General features: G+C 41.4%; 1 protein-coding gene across 2 annotated transcripts in view; it reads left to right on the top strand.

Moving 5' to 3' along the window:
• The window catches only part of SLC35F1 (solute carrier family 35 member F1), a 225,118-nt gene that overhangs the window by 12,737 nt on the left and 199,036 nt on the right, over positions 1 to 13,345 (top strand). Inside the window, exon 1 of one of the 2 annotated variants that reach the window (XM_066547087.1) lies at positions 3,911 to 4,114. The exons of the other annotated variant lie outside the window; for it this stretch is intronic. Within the exon in view, the coding sequence (XP_066403184.1) occupies positions 4,113 to 4,114 (2 nt within the window). The 5' untranslated portion in view covers positions 3,911 to 4,112. Of the gene's footprint in view, positions 1 to 3,910; positions 4,115 to 13,345 lie in introns of those variants that run through there. 2 annotated transcript variants of the gene reach the window in all.

Here is a 13,345-nt window from a genome sequence, read left to right as displayed (position 1 = left end):
GCAGTGCAGGACAGGGAGGGGTAGGCTTTGTTTTCAGGAGAAGCTGTACTGCAGCAGCAGATGAGGGGAAATACTGTGTTGTAAGGTCTTGGAGAGAAGTTACATACAGTAGCTTCTGATTTACAGTCTAGAATAGGACACCAATTGGTTTTTTGGCCCTGGGTGAATCTCTCAACCTCTCTGGGTCTGGTTCAGCACCTGTAAAATGGGGACTTAACTACCTGGAAGAGTTGTTGATTAGTTAATGCTTGTGAAATGCTACACAGTGCTATAAAACAGAGCATAGTACTCAGAAACATCTGGTTTGCAGTTACTATAGTGCTTCTCTGAAACTTTATGGGCAAACTTTGCCAAGAAGCAAAATGATTAATGTGTGCAATACACGTAGGCATTGGGAGATGAGGAACAGACGGCCTTTCCAAAGCATCTAACTTACCTCAGGTACATTCTCTCAAAATACAAGAAGCTTCCCAAGAGCACCTGAAGTGTCCTGGGACTGAAAGCAGTGTTAGGTGAATTTGGGGCTGCAGAATGAGGCTCTGGCAGGTGGCAGAAGAGCTCTTTGCTCCACTCCTATCTTCTTGTTCTTATTCTTGACCCTACCTAGCTTCTTCCCCCATTTGTTTTTCTGATGGAACTGTTTGCATGGTACCATTGAAAAACAGGTTGGTGGTTTGATTCAGATAGGAAAAAAAAATGGGATAAAAATGGGGAAAAGTTTCTGCCATTGTTGGTTTGTGTTTCCAGATGGATCTTATCTCCAGTGTAGTTTTTTATCATGTGGCTACACACACACAGACTCTGAGGCTGGTACATAGTGGAGTCTGGGGCAGTTGGAATTCTCCTGACACTGGAGGTGGTCCCACAAGCCATGTTACCCAGACACAAAAGGTGTTGCCACCACAGAGCTTAGAAAGTGTGCTAGTGAGCTAACCCTTTTTCCTGCCTCCAAAGACAAGTTACACTGCTTTCCTTGGAGATGTGTATGGCAGCAGAGAGCAACCATTTGCTGAAGAGCTGAAGCTCATCGTGTTGTGTGTGAAACTCTGCTAACAAAAGGGACAAAGCTAAGAATGTGCTAGAGACTGGCTTGTAATAATTTCTGAGATTTGCATCTTGACCATTATTTGAGATACTTACAATGTGAATATGTGCACTATATGAATAATGCACATGCATACATATTGATTTGGTTTAATAGGAGACTGTTAAAAAAAATAGAAGCAGTGGTGGAGGGAAGAAACCATTTCCAAATCCATCACTCCTTCATTGATATCTAGAAATTATTAAGAGAAGGTCATAAGTTACCTCATGTGAAGGTTCAACTTCTCAGTCCTTTTACAGAGCTAGGTAGGATGAACATGAGCTAAGGCTGAGGAATGAGTTTGCTCATAACAGAACATCATGAGCTGCCAAAGGAGGTTGCACTTCTGTCTCTTCCCTGTCCTGGCCAAATTACTCCTTCTGCTTTTGCTAAGCCACGTCTGGTTTCTGTCACAGGCAGATCACTAAAATCACAGATGGGTTTTTGGCGCTAACTTTTGATTAAACTAGTGCCTTGACTGATGATGGAAGGAAAGAGGCTGTGAGCAGGGAGCAGAGAGGAGCAAGGGCAGAGGAGGTGAGGAAAACAGGGATGGGAAGTAAAAGAAACTAGAAAGAAGGAAAGGAAAGTATACCTTTCTATGACCTCAAGCTTTTTATTTGGCTCATCTGTATTGTAATATCATGCCTGAGCTAACTACTTACTGCCAAAGTCCTCAGCTTCCTCCTGCCTTCTTGTTGCAAACCTTAGTGTGATGTTCCTGATGAAATGAACACATGTGAGACCTGTTGGCTATTGACAGCTGGTAAACAATCAGCAGTAGCCAATTCCTCTCTCAGGTAGGGGGGAAGAGGTGTGAGTATACGCAGAGAGGAAAAAGAAGGTTGCCAGAGATTCAGGTAGTGTGATTCTGAATGGGGTGGTGGAAAAATGTGTGCTGTTAGATGTGTAAGTACTTGCTGTTGGAGGTGATGGTGGAGGTGTGATACAGCCCAAGTCTTTTTTGTTACAGGTTAAATTTATTTGTTTTTAGGCAAGGCTGAGATCAGTGAGGATAAGCATTTGTGAAAAACCTCAGTGTAAGCGTGCTCTGTGTTTCCCTGTTGATAGAAAATGGAAGGGGAGCCTTATCCACAAAATAGGTTCTTTTTCACAGTAAATAAAAGAGCAGGCACATGTTCAGCAGGTCATCATTATATCTGGTGTGCAGCAGTGCTCCTGTGTGCTTTGTGACTCACTTCTGCCTCCCTGCCAAGGTGTGCAGTGACTTCTTTGCTATGGCTGACTAGAAAAATAGCCCAATCAGCAGTGGCCAAAATTGGTGGCCACTGAACTGGATTGTCTCCCTTTCCATGATGGCATGTGATGTATGATAGCATTCTGCTATAGTGTGAATTGCTGTTTTTATTTGGCTGATGTGATCTTGGAGGCTTATTGCCATTCCCTGACCCCTTTCTTCCTGGAGCCAGCAGCCATGCACAAGCTTTCCCAAAACTGCCTCTGATCTGCAATCCTGTAACTTCAGTTACCAAAATAATTCTTTAAGAGCAAGGTATCCACCAACTTGGCCACCTGGGGAATGGTCACAATATTGTATTGACATAGATAGTTGTCTGGAAGCATTTCTCTGTTAGTCCTGCTTCCCAAATTGATCCAGTGTCCTCCTAGCTGTTGTATTTTCACTTGCAATACTGTTGTATAGAGTTCCAAAGTATCAGTTCACAACAACTTCTTCTCTCCTGCAGCAAGCAAAGCTTTTTTGTATTTAGAGCACCAAAAGCATAGGTAAGAAGGAAAAGGGAGTGATCATCTTCAGACTGGGAAGGTGTCTATTAGTAGGAGCACAGGCTCTGTCGATTTTTAAAGAAAACAAAATAACAACACATCACCCTTCTCACCCCTGGGAAAAAAAAACCAAAACAAACCCCCAAAAAGCAAAACCACGCAAGAAATACCACCAAACCCCGCAACGTTGCTACAGGGCATTATACAGCCATTTGTGTTTTGATACCAAAATGAATGTGCAGAAAGCTAGGGAAGAAGCTTTCAGGTAAATTCTGCCAGAGTTTGAATCCCATTTGTTGGGAGTAGAGAAATGCAACACAACAAAAACTTACTTTGTCTGTCTGTGTTCAGGTATGCTTCTGTGGCATAAAAATAAATTATCGTGTAGGGAAGGACCTGCTTCTTGTTGTTTTGGGGTTTCCTGATGACCATGGCTCTGATCTTATGTAGGCAGAGATAGACAATGAACTAGCTTGCAGGTGTGCTGTGCTATAACCACATTGTCTGTTTTTATAAACTCAGTGATGGTGTTGTTCTGAAAGAGGGAAAGAAGACGAAAGACTTACGGTGGGAGTAAAGAAAATATGTTATCAATGCAGGAAAAAGTGGTATGTCAGTTCTTAAGATGAATTCCTAGCTGGACCCCAAAGTATATGATAATCCCCAGTTTTGTTTCCTTTGCCTGTCCAACTCTCTCCTTTCCTCCTCCTCCCCCGGCATGCAGCCTCCCTCCACAGCCACAGCAGCACCATGGTTTCAGTATTTCCTGTAAAGGAAGGGGGAGTGAGGGGAGAGTCCCCCATGCCTGGTTAAGAGTGTCTATTATAGAGGATTAACTGTGCCCAAACAATGAAGCCCCTCGAGGAGCCCGGTACCCTTTTGAGATGCGTGTGTGGGTAAGAGGGCACACTGCTGTCCCTGTATCCCAGCCCAAGTGCGTGTGGTTCCATGCCCTGGTTGCTATGACAATTAATCGCGTCTTTTAAGGGCTGGTGCCGACTACAGATCCCTGTAAATTGCCTGAAAGACTAGTTAAAGCTGCTCCTCAGGCACTTTTATTTGCTTTTACCCTCAAAAATGGGATGGAGAGGTTTTCTGCTTCCTACTTGTAAAAAAAGCAAGAATAACTTGGTATATGCTTTTAGACTGGCTTTCACTTTCCTGAGCATGATGAAACATGAATTTTTTCTGAAGAACAACTGTAAAATAGACAGGGATGTGGTGCCTTCCAGCTCTGTGCATGTAATCTTCATGTGACCAGCAGATTGTGCGTGCCTGGGAAATGTAAGTAGTATAGTCTTCAAGAGGTGTGCATGGACTCTTTTGTGTTTGTTTGTTTTTACTGGAAGGTTTGCACTAGGCAATTAATGTATATGTCTTTGGCTTTTCTTTGTACCTTAAAAAAGAGGAACAGGGAATTACTGTGGTGTCTCAACCTACTGCAAGACCGTACTCTGTATTTGCCTGTTTGCCAAGGTAAGGGGAGAGAAATCGATGTTTCCCCTGTCATTAGTCCAGAAAACTGAACAGCAGTGAATGCAAATATTCTTAAAAGTCTTCCTGTAGGTTAAAGCCCTTTTCATTGGAAAGACAGTCCTAACTCCCTCAGTACATTATTAGAATGGTTGGAAAAATATGTCCAGAAGTTTGACAAGTTTATTTTCTTCCTTGAAGGCACTAAAGTCTCTGTTACCTTTAATATTCCTTCTCAGGGAAGAACAAAAAAAAAAACAAAAAACCAAAATTAAGCCCCATGAAGGGAAACAAGTTTAAAGGGATAAGTTATCAAATGCACAATATTCTCTCTTAACCTTAAAACAAAAGGAAAGGTGCAATTCAGCGCAGTCTCTCTTTTTTTAATGAATGTCACCTTGATACAAACACATTCATATACACAGTATATATGTCTGAGGAAACTTACAACTGCTTTTACTGGAGACAGTGGGCAAGATGTTGGTATAGTTTGGTATGTCACATCAGAATCAAATGTGCTAAAATAGATTAGGTAACTTTGATTATCAAAAATATTAATAGCTGTATACATTCAGTGCATGCTATGTATCCTAGTTTTGGGTGACTAATTTTGTCCCACTGGTCACAGAGACATGAATGTGCCATCTGCCATCATAGGTGTGTAATATTGGCTTGCTTTTCATTTGTAATTTCAGTACTTGAGGAGTATAAGGTACTACTGTTGATAATTAAGCCATGGCTGAAGAAGTAGTTGTGTTCCATCTTGTATATGGCAAATATGTGCAATTGTTCAGAACTCTCAGGTCAAGCCAGAGAAGCAACTGAAATGGACCTAACCCCCAGTCTATGGCTCTGCAGCCATTACTTCTTTCTCTTATCAAAGAGTTTTAAACTGGAAGTGCGCAGGATTGCTGCTCAAGGCCTGCAGGCTAAGGTCTTGTTTATTCAGTTTGTATCCTCCAGGATCAGCTTTCCTGTGTGGAAGAACAAGAACCAGTTAAATAGCAGTACACTCCCTTCCTTCCTTTTCATGGTGGAAAACCTTTTCTCAAGACTACATTCTTCCTGGTCAGCAGAGGACTGTGAAAGGCCCCAAGGTGGTGTTTTTGATGTAGTACCTGTTCAACTTACTAATAGCCCTGGAGGTACTATTCAGAGAAAAAAAAAGCATCCTCTGGCCTTCCCTTGCCATTGACAGTCAGAGCCCCATCTTGGCATCTGGAATTGGCTTGCCGGGGATGTGAGACAGAAAAGGTTTCAGTTCTGTCATATGTGTAGTGGCTCTGCATTGTGATGATCCAAAGTCGTGAACTGGAGTATGCCCACACCCATACTGCTGCCAGGACTATTAAACTATTAGCCTCTTGCTCCATTTTTCCCATGAAACTCAGTTCAAGCCAGTATCTTTTAATTTTATTCCAATACAATGTGTTTGTTTGGGTTTTTCCCCCTTTAATGCAATGTAATATTACAATGGGGTTCTTGCTTCAGGCAGCCCTGTGTATGTGAGCAGTGCTTGCCTTGAGTACATCAATGTGATTACAGGCTCTGCTGTTGTGCAGTGTATCCTGTTCAGCCATCACTGTGTATCCTTCAGAAGTCCTGAACCTTCTTTTCCTCTTCCTGCATCCACTGCAGTGCCAGGACTCCCCCATTTGTGGAAGTGGTGGGCCGGGTTCTTGGGGCTTTTCTTGGGGCTTTTCTTGGGTGACATTCCTCTGTGTCCCAGTGGGACTGTACCTGGGGGCTGGGAGGAGATGCTGCCATGGCAGAAAGCTGAGAGTGCTCTCCAGCTGCAGGACCTTGAAATCCAGCAGAATGACAGACAGCTGCTTCTTTACCTCTGCTGGCAATGCAAGAAGAAACTTGCCCTTGTTTGATACCCCCTGAGTTCTCACTACTAAAACCCCTGGGTTCTCAACACTTTAGGGCCACTGGACATCTGACAGGAGCCACCATGGTGCATGGCAGGAGCTGCTGCTGCCACTTGTGTCACTGCTGCCAGCCATGGCCCTGCTCTGCTCCTTCAGGGTGGCTTTAGCAGCATTGTGCCAGATCCATCTGCCCTGGGAAACAATTTTATTTTATCTTTGTCCTTTTAATTCTTTGTCTTTTGTGAAGCACTAGTTAGTTGTCCCTTTTCCCCTGCTCCCTGTGTGGCTGCTGTTCCCTTCACCTGCAGCTTCCCCTTCTTTCTTCTCCCCAGCCTGGCTGCCTCTTTTTATTGCCCTTCTCTCAGAGGAAGATATTCTTAGGCAAGGGTCAGATGCTCAGGTCTCTTGGGGAAAGTACTTCAGGGTTCTGAGACAGAAATAGCACAGTGGCTTTTGGTGCCTGCTGGGAGGAGTCACTAGCCTGTGATCTTTACCTCAACTTCTTTGGGCTCTCATGGAGTTGTTTGGCCCTATTTAAATGTGTTGGCTTGAAGGGGCTCTGAGAAGCAGAAGTGAGCTGGGTCTGTTTTCCCGTGGCTTTAATCTGTTTAGAATGTCCTATAAAAGCAACGTGTCTAATTGAAATAAAAGCAAACTTACGTTAAGGTTTGATTTTTTGCAATGGAAATTGTCTGATGTGGCGACCATTGGATTGCAAATGATATCTGTGTGGCAGCAGCCTCACTTGTCATCACCTGCAGGGCTTTGCACTCCTGTTCTGGCTTGGTCTGCTCTGGGCTGTGGATCTTCCAGCTGCAGAGAAAATCTGGTGAGGCACAGCATCTCCTCTTGTGGAAGAGCAGTTTTAACATAGCAAGGGCATACATAAAATCAGCTATTTGTAGCTGGAAAGATTAATGCTGTAATGGGATAATTACAATGCAGAAGTATGAACAAAGAAAAAAAGCTTTAGTTTTAACCCATGTTCTGACATGCAGTCCCTGCCTTTTGAGCAAGGCATTTTCTAGGTTTGCTGCTGGTTTTCCCCCTGGGATGCAAACACTAGCCCTTCATCAGGAGATTTGGACTATTTAATGAAAAAAAAAACAAACAAAAAAGCAGGAAAGATATTTATAGATGCTTCTAATTTGTATTGTAAATACTGGCTGGCAAGGAGAGCAAGAGGCTAGAAAGGCCATGGCACAGATATGGAAGAGTCTCTTCTATCTCTCACTACAAGCTCAGAAAAACATGAAAGGGCAATGTAATTGGGATGCTGTTGAATTATGTATAATACTGGCATCAAGTTCTCTATCAGTTTAATTTTGGTAATGCTTTCTTTCTTGCCAACATAATAGTCTCTGTAAATAAGCTGCCTTGTTTGCTGGCATGGCCTGATTATATACAATTATCCCTTGACTGCTATGACTTTTTAAATTAGTAGTGGGCTCAGCTGGGTAGGTATTCTAGGATTTAATCTGAAATATTCATTGCTTTAACTGACCACATAAATGCACATGGTTCCACCCCAAAACCGGGAAAAGCCATTCTGCTGACAGCTTCATTGCCTTCCTGCAGTTTTCTTGCCACTGGAATTGCTTGCCACAATGACTTCCATGGTTTAAGTAGAAGGTACCCTCTCAACAGAAGTCAAATTGAGAGTATTCTATGAGCATTCTAGTATTCTAGAGCTTTTACATTTTAAAGTTGACCCGGTAACAGTGAAACAAACCTGGACAGAAGGTTTTTGTCCAGCCTCAGATCCAGATGTGTCTGCAAGAGCACTTTTTTGCCTACTTTGCAACACATCCACATCCTCCTTAACTTGTGGAAACCTCTGTTCCATGACTCAGCTCCACATCTCTGAGGCATTGTTATCTTTACTGCTTCAGAGATGGAACACAATTTTCTCCCTTGTCAGAGGGAAATAACCATCTACAAATGCAGTGGTCTGGCCGTGATATGACAGACTAACATGTGTATTCATAAGCCCAGATAAGCTAGATTGGGATTCAGATTTCAGGTTACAGAAATTTTCGGCAGACTGTTGTTTGAACAAAAAGACAGGAGTTGGCAAATTCATGTTAACTGCAGTTAATGAACCTGAAATTTTATCTTTAAATATTTGAAAAAGGTTGTCTTCAGCATATAGAAAATAAAGATCATGGTTCGGCATATAGAAAATAAAGAGCAGGTTAAAAAAAGCACGTGTTTGTAGTGAAACTTCCAGTGTTTGGCCCTACAGAGCTTGGAAAAATCAACACTTCCATCTTATGTGGTGTCTGAAGAAGGTAAAAAATCAGAATACAATTCCCAAGTGTCTTGATTTCTGTGTGAGGTGGTGTGGCATACTCACAAAAACTAGCTTCACCACAAAATTTGCCTGTTCACCATGTGCTATAGTAATAAGTTTAACACAAGATTTATTAACTTCCTAAATAAAATATTACTTCTCCTTATTTTGAGTTGAATTTTGGTGGCTGATCTAGAATAAAAATTAGCCCCAAAATGCATTGAAAGAGATTTGTACCCTCCAGTATGTCAAAGATTGATTTAGCCCCCCAAAGCTCCTTAGTTTTTAATTAACTTTTTTCCTTGCTCTCTTCACTAGAAGTTTTTGTGATATCATTTTTTCTGTGAAGCCCCAACTCTCTGTGCTCTTAGAAAAAAAGGTTATTTTCTGGTAGGGACACTGAAGGATGCGAAAGAACATGTACTAACTGACCTTATGTGCTACTTATTTTTATTTTTAAGGGACAAAATCTGAAAGTCTTATTTCTTTCTGTGCTGTAGCAGAAGGCTTTTGGAGCATCTCAAAAAAGACAATTAGAACTAGCAGCATAGATACAAAAACTAGGTAGTAGAAAGCAGGATTCGATGGAGATGTCTATTTGTATGTGGACTAATCTTTCAGAAGAAGACGTATCATCCAAACTAAATCACAGAAAGCCCTCCCAAACCCATTTGGAGGAAATAATTCTCTGCTGATGAGAGGAAGAGAGAGGTACAGATGATATAACACATCCCTTGTAGCTCTGATATCGATAGCTCTTTGTCAAAACTGACATTTGAGGGTTATTAAAGAGAGGGATGAAGGATCTGTATAAGAAGCATCAGGTCTAAATGTGGCTGTGGCGTGCCATTCTGTTTCCCTTGGCACAGGAGTGTGGGTTGTCACCCTGTGCACGGGCAGGCACCAGACCCTGCGCTGTGGGCTCTGGTTGTCCCCTGTCCTCGCCCTTCCCCTGGAGCAGTGATGGGGACCAGGGTGTCATCCCAGCCCGGGCTGGCCTCCCCTGCAGGGCTTTGCCAGGGAGCAGAGCGGGGCTGCCCTGGGCGGTGCTGCTGGCTGGGAGAGAGAACATGGCCACATCTCTCCCAAATTTTTCATACATGGGAGCAAGGTTAGCTAACTATCTATCTCACCACTTAACCATTAGTCCACAAAGTGGGAACTTCCGACAGTTGCTGCTTCAAAGGTCAGTGTCAGTCAGTTTAAGCCTAATTCTCTTCAGTTACATCTTTCTGGTTTGTGTGTTAACCCCTTCTGTTGCATATAAAGAGACACTTATTTAAAATCTGACAGATTGAGGAGTACTGAAACACAGCTAATGTGCTGAGTACTGAACACATGGACCTTAAAATATTTTAATATTTTTAAACATAAAAATATGTTTATTTTTAACGGTTTATGTGAAAAACCCAATCACTTGTTTTTAAAATTTTAAAAGTTTAATAGTAATAAAATGGTTATAAAAATAGCAATACAATTAGAGTAATAATAATTTGGACAACTTGGATTAGGATAATGTGAAACAGCAGAAACAAAGAGTTACAGACGTCTGGGTACCTTTTTCTGGGCAGCATAGCCTGAAAAAGGACCCATGTTAACAGACGATTAACCCTTAAAACAATAACCTGTTGCACATTCATACATCTCATACATGATGCATAAATTCCATTCAAACACAGGATTCTGTCTGATCATCATCAACTTCTTCCTTTTAATTCTGACGATGTTGTCAAGCCTGAGCGAAGCGGGAAGAAGTTCGTTTCTTCTGGTAAGAGGGCAATAAATTCTTTTTCTCTGAAAGATTTAGGTGTCTGCTATCTCGCTGCGGGTCCTGTCTTTAAAAAAAAAAGTATCTTACCTAGCATAGTTTCTATTTTAACATTTTGTTATAACCCAAAACTATATTTAACACACCACTTAAGAAAATTAATACAGCATAACTTTCTAACACAAGACATATTCATTTTAGTACTTGCGAAAAGCCAGCCCTACAGTACGCATTTTTCCCAGCTCATTTCAAAAGAAGGGCGGTGCTGCAGTGCCCCCCTTTGAAGTGCCCCGGTGCCCTCCTTGGTGGCACCTGAGCGGCGCTGAAAGCCTCAATGGGCGCCCGGCAACGCGGGGAGCGGCGCCTGGAATGCGCTGGGTTCATTGAGAAATCCCCGCCTGAAAGAGCCGCGGTGGTGCCTTTGTGCAAGCGCATCCAGGCCGCCGCCAAACTCCGCTGCCCCGGCCCTTTGCCTCCCAGTCGGAGCCGCTGGGAAGTTGCCTCTTCGGATCACTTTGGGGCTTTGTGAAAAATGCGTGTTTTATGATTGGCTTTTCTTAAACATTAAAATAAATATTATATGTGTTATGTTAGAAAGTTATGCTGTATTAATTTTCTTAAGTAGTGTGTTAAATATAGTTTTAGGTTGTAACAAAATGTTAAAATAGAAACTATGCTAGGTAAGATCCTTTTTTTTTTAAAGAAAGAACCTGCAGCGAGATAGTAGCCACAGGACACTTAAATCTTGCAGAGAAAAAGAATTTATTGCCCTCTTATCAGAAGAAACTAACTTCTTCCCGCCTCACTCAGGTCTAAAGAGGCCGTTAGGATTCAGAGGAAGAAGTTGTCGATGACCAGACAGAATCCTGTGTTTGAATGGAATTTATGCATCATGTATGAGATGTATGAATATGCAACAGGATTTTTTTTAAGGGTTAATCGTCTGTTAACGTGTGTCCTTTTTCGGGCTTATGTTGCCCAGAAAAGGTACCGGGATGTCCATAACTCTTTGTTTCTATTGTCTCATATTATCCTAATTCAAATTGTCCAAATTATTCTTCCTCTAATAATATTGCTATTTTTATGACCATTTTATTATCATTAAACTTTTAAAATTTTAAAAAACAAGTGATTGGCATTTTTCACACGTTTTAAATCACTTGTGTTAAAGTAATGTATTGTCACAAAACACTGCATGAACTTGGGGGCCCTTGAGGAGTTTTCCACAGAGTTACAAGCATTGGGAAGCAGAAACATAGCAGAGACCTGCTGCATGAGGAAGTGAAACAGCATTTTATGGCTGCTTTGAAAGATTAAAAAAGACCCCAGCAACCTACCAGACAAAAAGTAGTGTGTTGTTTGGGTTTTTTTTTTTTTACTCCCAAACACAAATGTGAAACAATGGTAATATCCTTGTAGCCAAACAACAAATGAACTGAGTATGAGGTATGTGTTTCTTTGCCACCAGCCCGTGAGCAAATATTGCATCTAGAACAAATGGGTGAAATTTGACTGAATTAGCAGAGAAGCACCGTCTTGAGATCTCACTTTCCCTACTCTAATTATTATTTCTTATGGAAGCCCCAGTTGTGCTCCAAGGCTGTGAATGAGTGGAATTTTTCTTCCAAAGCAGACAATCCAACTGCTTGGCTATGAATGGAGAATTGCATGTCTTTCAAATTACCACACCAACTCTCAACACACAACGATTTTCTGAGGTTTGCAAGTGGAACTCTTAAATTAGTTTGAGATTTAAATGGAATTTTAAATTTTATTCCTTTGAGCCTTTTCTGGCTGCTTCTTTTTCATGTGCTAAGCAGAAAAATAACACAGAGCTTGTATTATTTTTTTCTTCCCTTTTTGTTCTTTCTTTTTTTCCCCTCACTGTTGTAGGGCCTGAATCCATGATGCTTTGACCTTCAGCCTCATGGTGCTGATGGATAGAGGACACTTGGGAAGTTTTCCTTGTAGACATATTTCTGTTGTAGATATAGAACTGTTGTGTAGAGTATATGTCTTCATGCTGGAAGAGAAGAGGAACACTTTAGTTCCCCAAAGGTTTGCCAAAGCAAAAAAAAGGTGGAGAAGAAATAAGTGTAAAGGAAAGTCCCATTTTTTTTTTTTTTGCTATCTCAATATGCCAGCTGTGGTGCAGCCATCAGTTTTAACATCTTTTCTTCTTGATGCAAATGTTGTGTTTTTCACCTAAGCAAGTTCAGCTACCTGAAGGAGACTTGTCACAATCAGGAACATGAGTTATTCCTGTAAGCTGGAAAGTGCTGACAGCTGAATAATTTTCGTTGACAAATTGCCAGTGTGATTTTTTTTTTTTTGTTTTAAATTTATGTACTCTAAGCTCTGACTTTAGGTGCATTTTTAATAAACACGTGTGCCTTCCCCTCTTCTTTGTGGAAGAGTGAGAAGTGACCTTAGAAGTATTTTTTGCTTTTAAGACTTAAGTTAGATGGGATGCATTCCACTCCCAAATTGATAGGTCACTCTTGTCTTTTGGGGGAATCAAAAATCTTTGACAAATTCTACTTGATGAGAGTCAGTCTACTTCCTCCCCAACACATACACAAGGTAAATTTGTGTTATGCAGGAGAGCCCTAAAGTTAAAAGAAAGTGCCCCAGATACACCCACCCACTCCCCTACCTGGGAGCAACTGATTGGTGCCTAGAACAAGATTTTGTTGTAATAGCTAGAATATGGTTCCTTCTGTGCTATTTGAGTTGGGAAAGAGCACCTCGTTGGCTTTAGCAGGAGTACGAAAGGGTGAAATGATGATGTCAAGAGCTTAGGAAATGAAAAAGAAGATTGGTGTTTTTATAAAACCTTTTAATTGATTTTAATGTGTTGCTTTTAATGGCAGCATTTAAAAGCCGTTTAGTAAATAATCTCCTCAGTACAGGCATTTATTTGGAGAAGAGACATCTCCATGAGAGATTTTTAAACGGCAGTGCTTCATGCCATAGGTAAATCAACTAAATGGTGTTTTAAATACCCATTGATTTCCTTCTTTCAGCCCCCGTACTTCTGCTATATTTCATTCTGCCTTGCTGTGTGATAATATTGGGCTGTTGTACAGCTAATACAAAAATCTTAC

This window comes from Molothrus aeneus, chromosome 3 (genome assembly GCF_037042795.1).
Source record: "Molothrus aeneus isolate 106 chromosome 3, BPBGC_Maene_1.0, whole genome shotgun sequence".
NCBI classification, from domain to species: Eukaryota; Metazoa; Chordata; class Aves; order Passeriformes; family Icteridae; genus Molothrus; species Molothrus aeneus.
The sequence above is the reverse complement of the archived record's forward strand: the minus strand, read 5'-3'. Positions and strand labels throughout refer to the sequence as shown.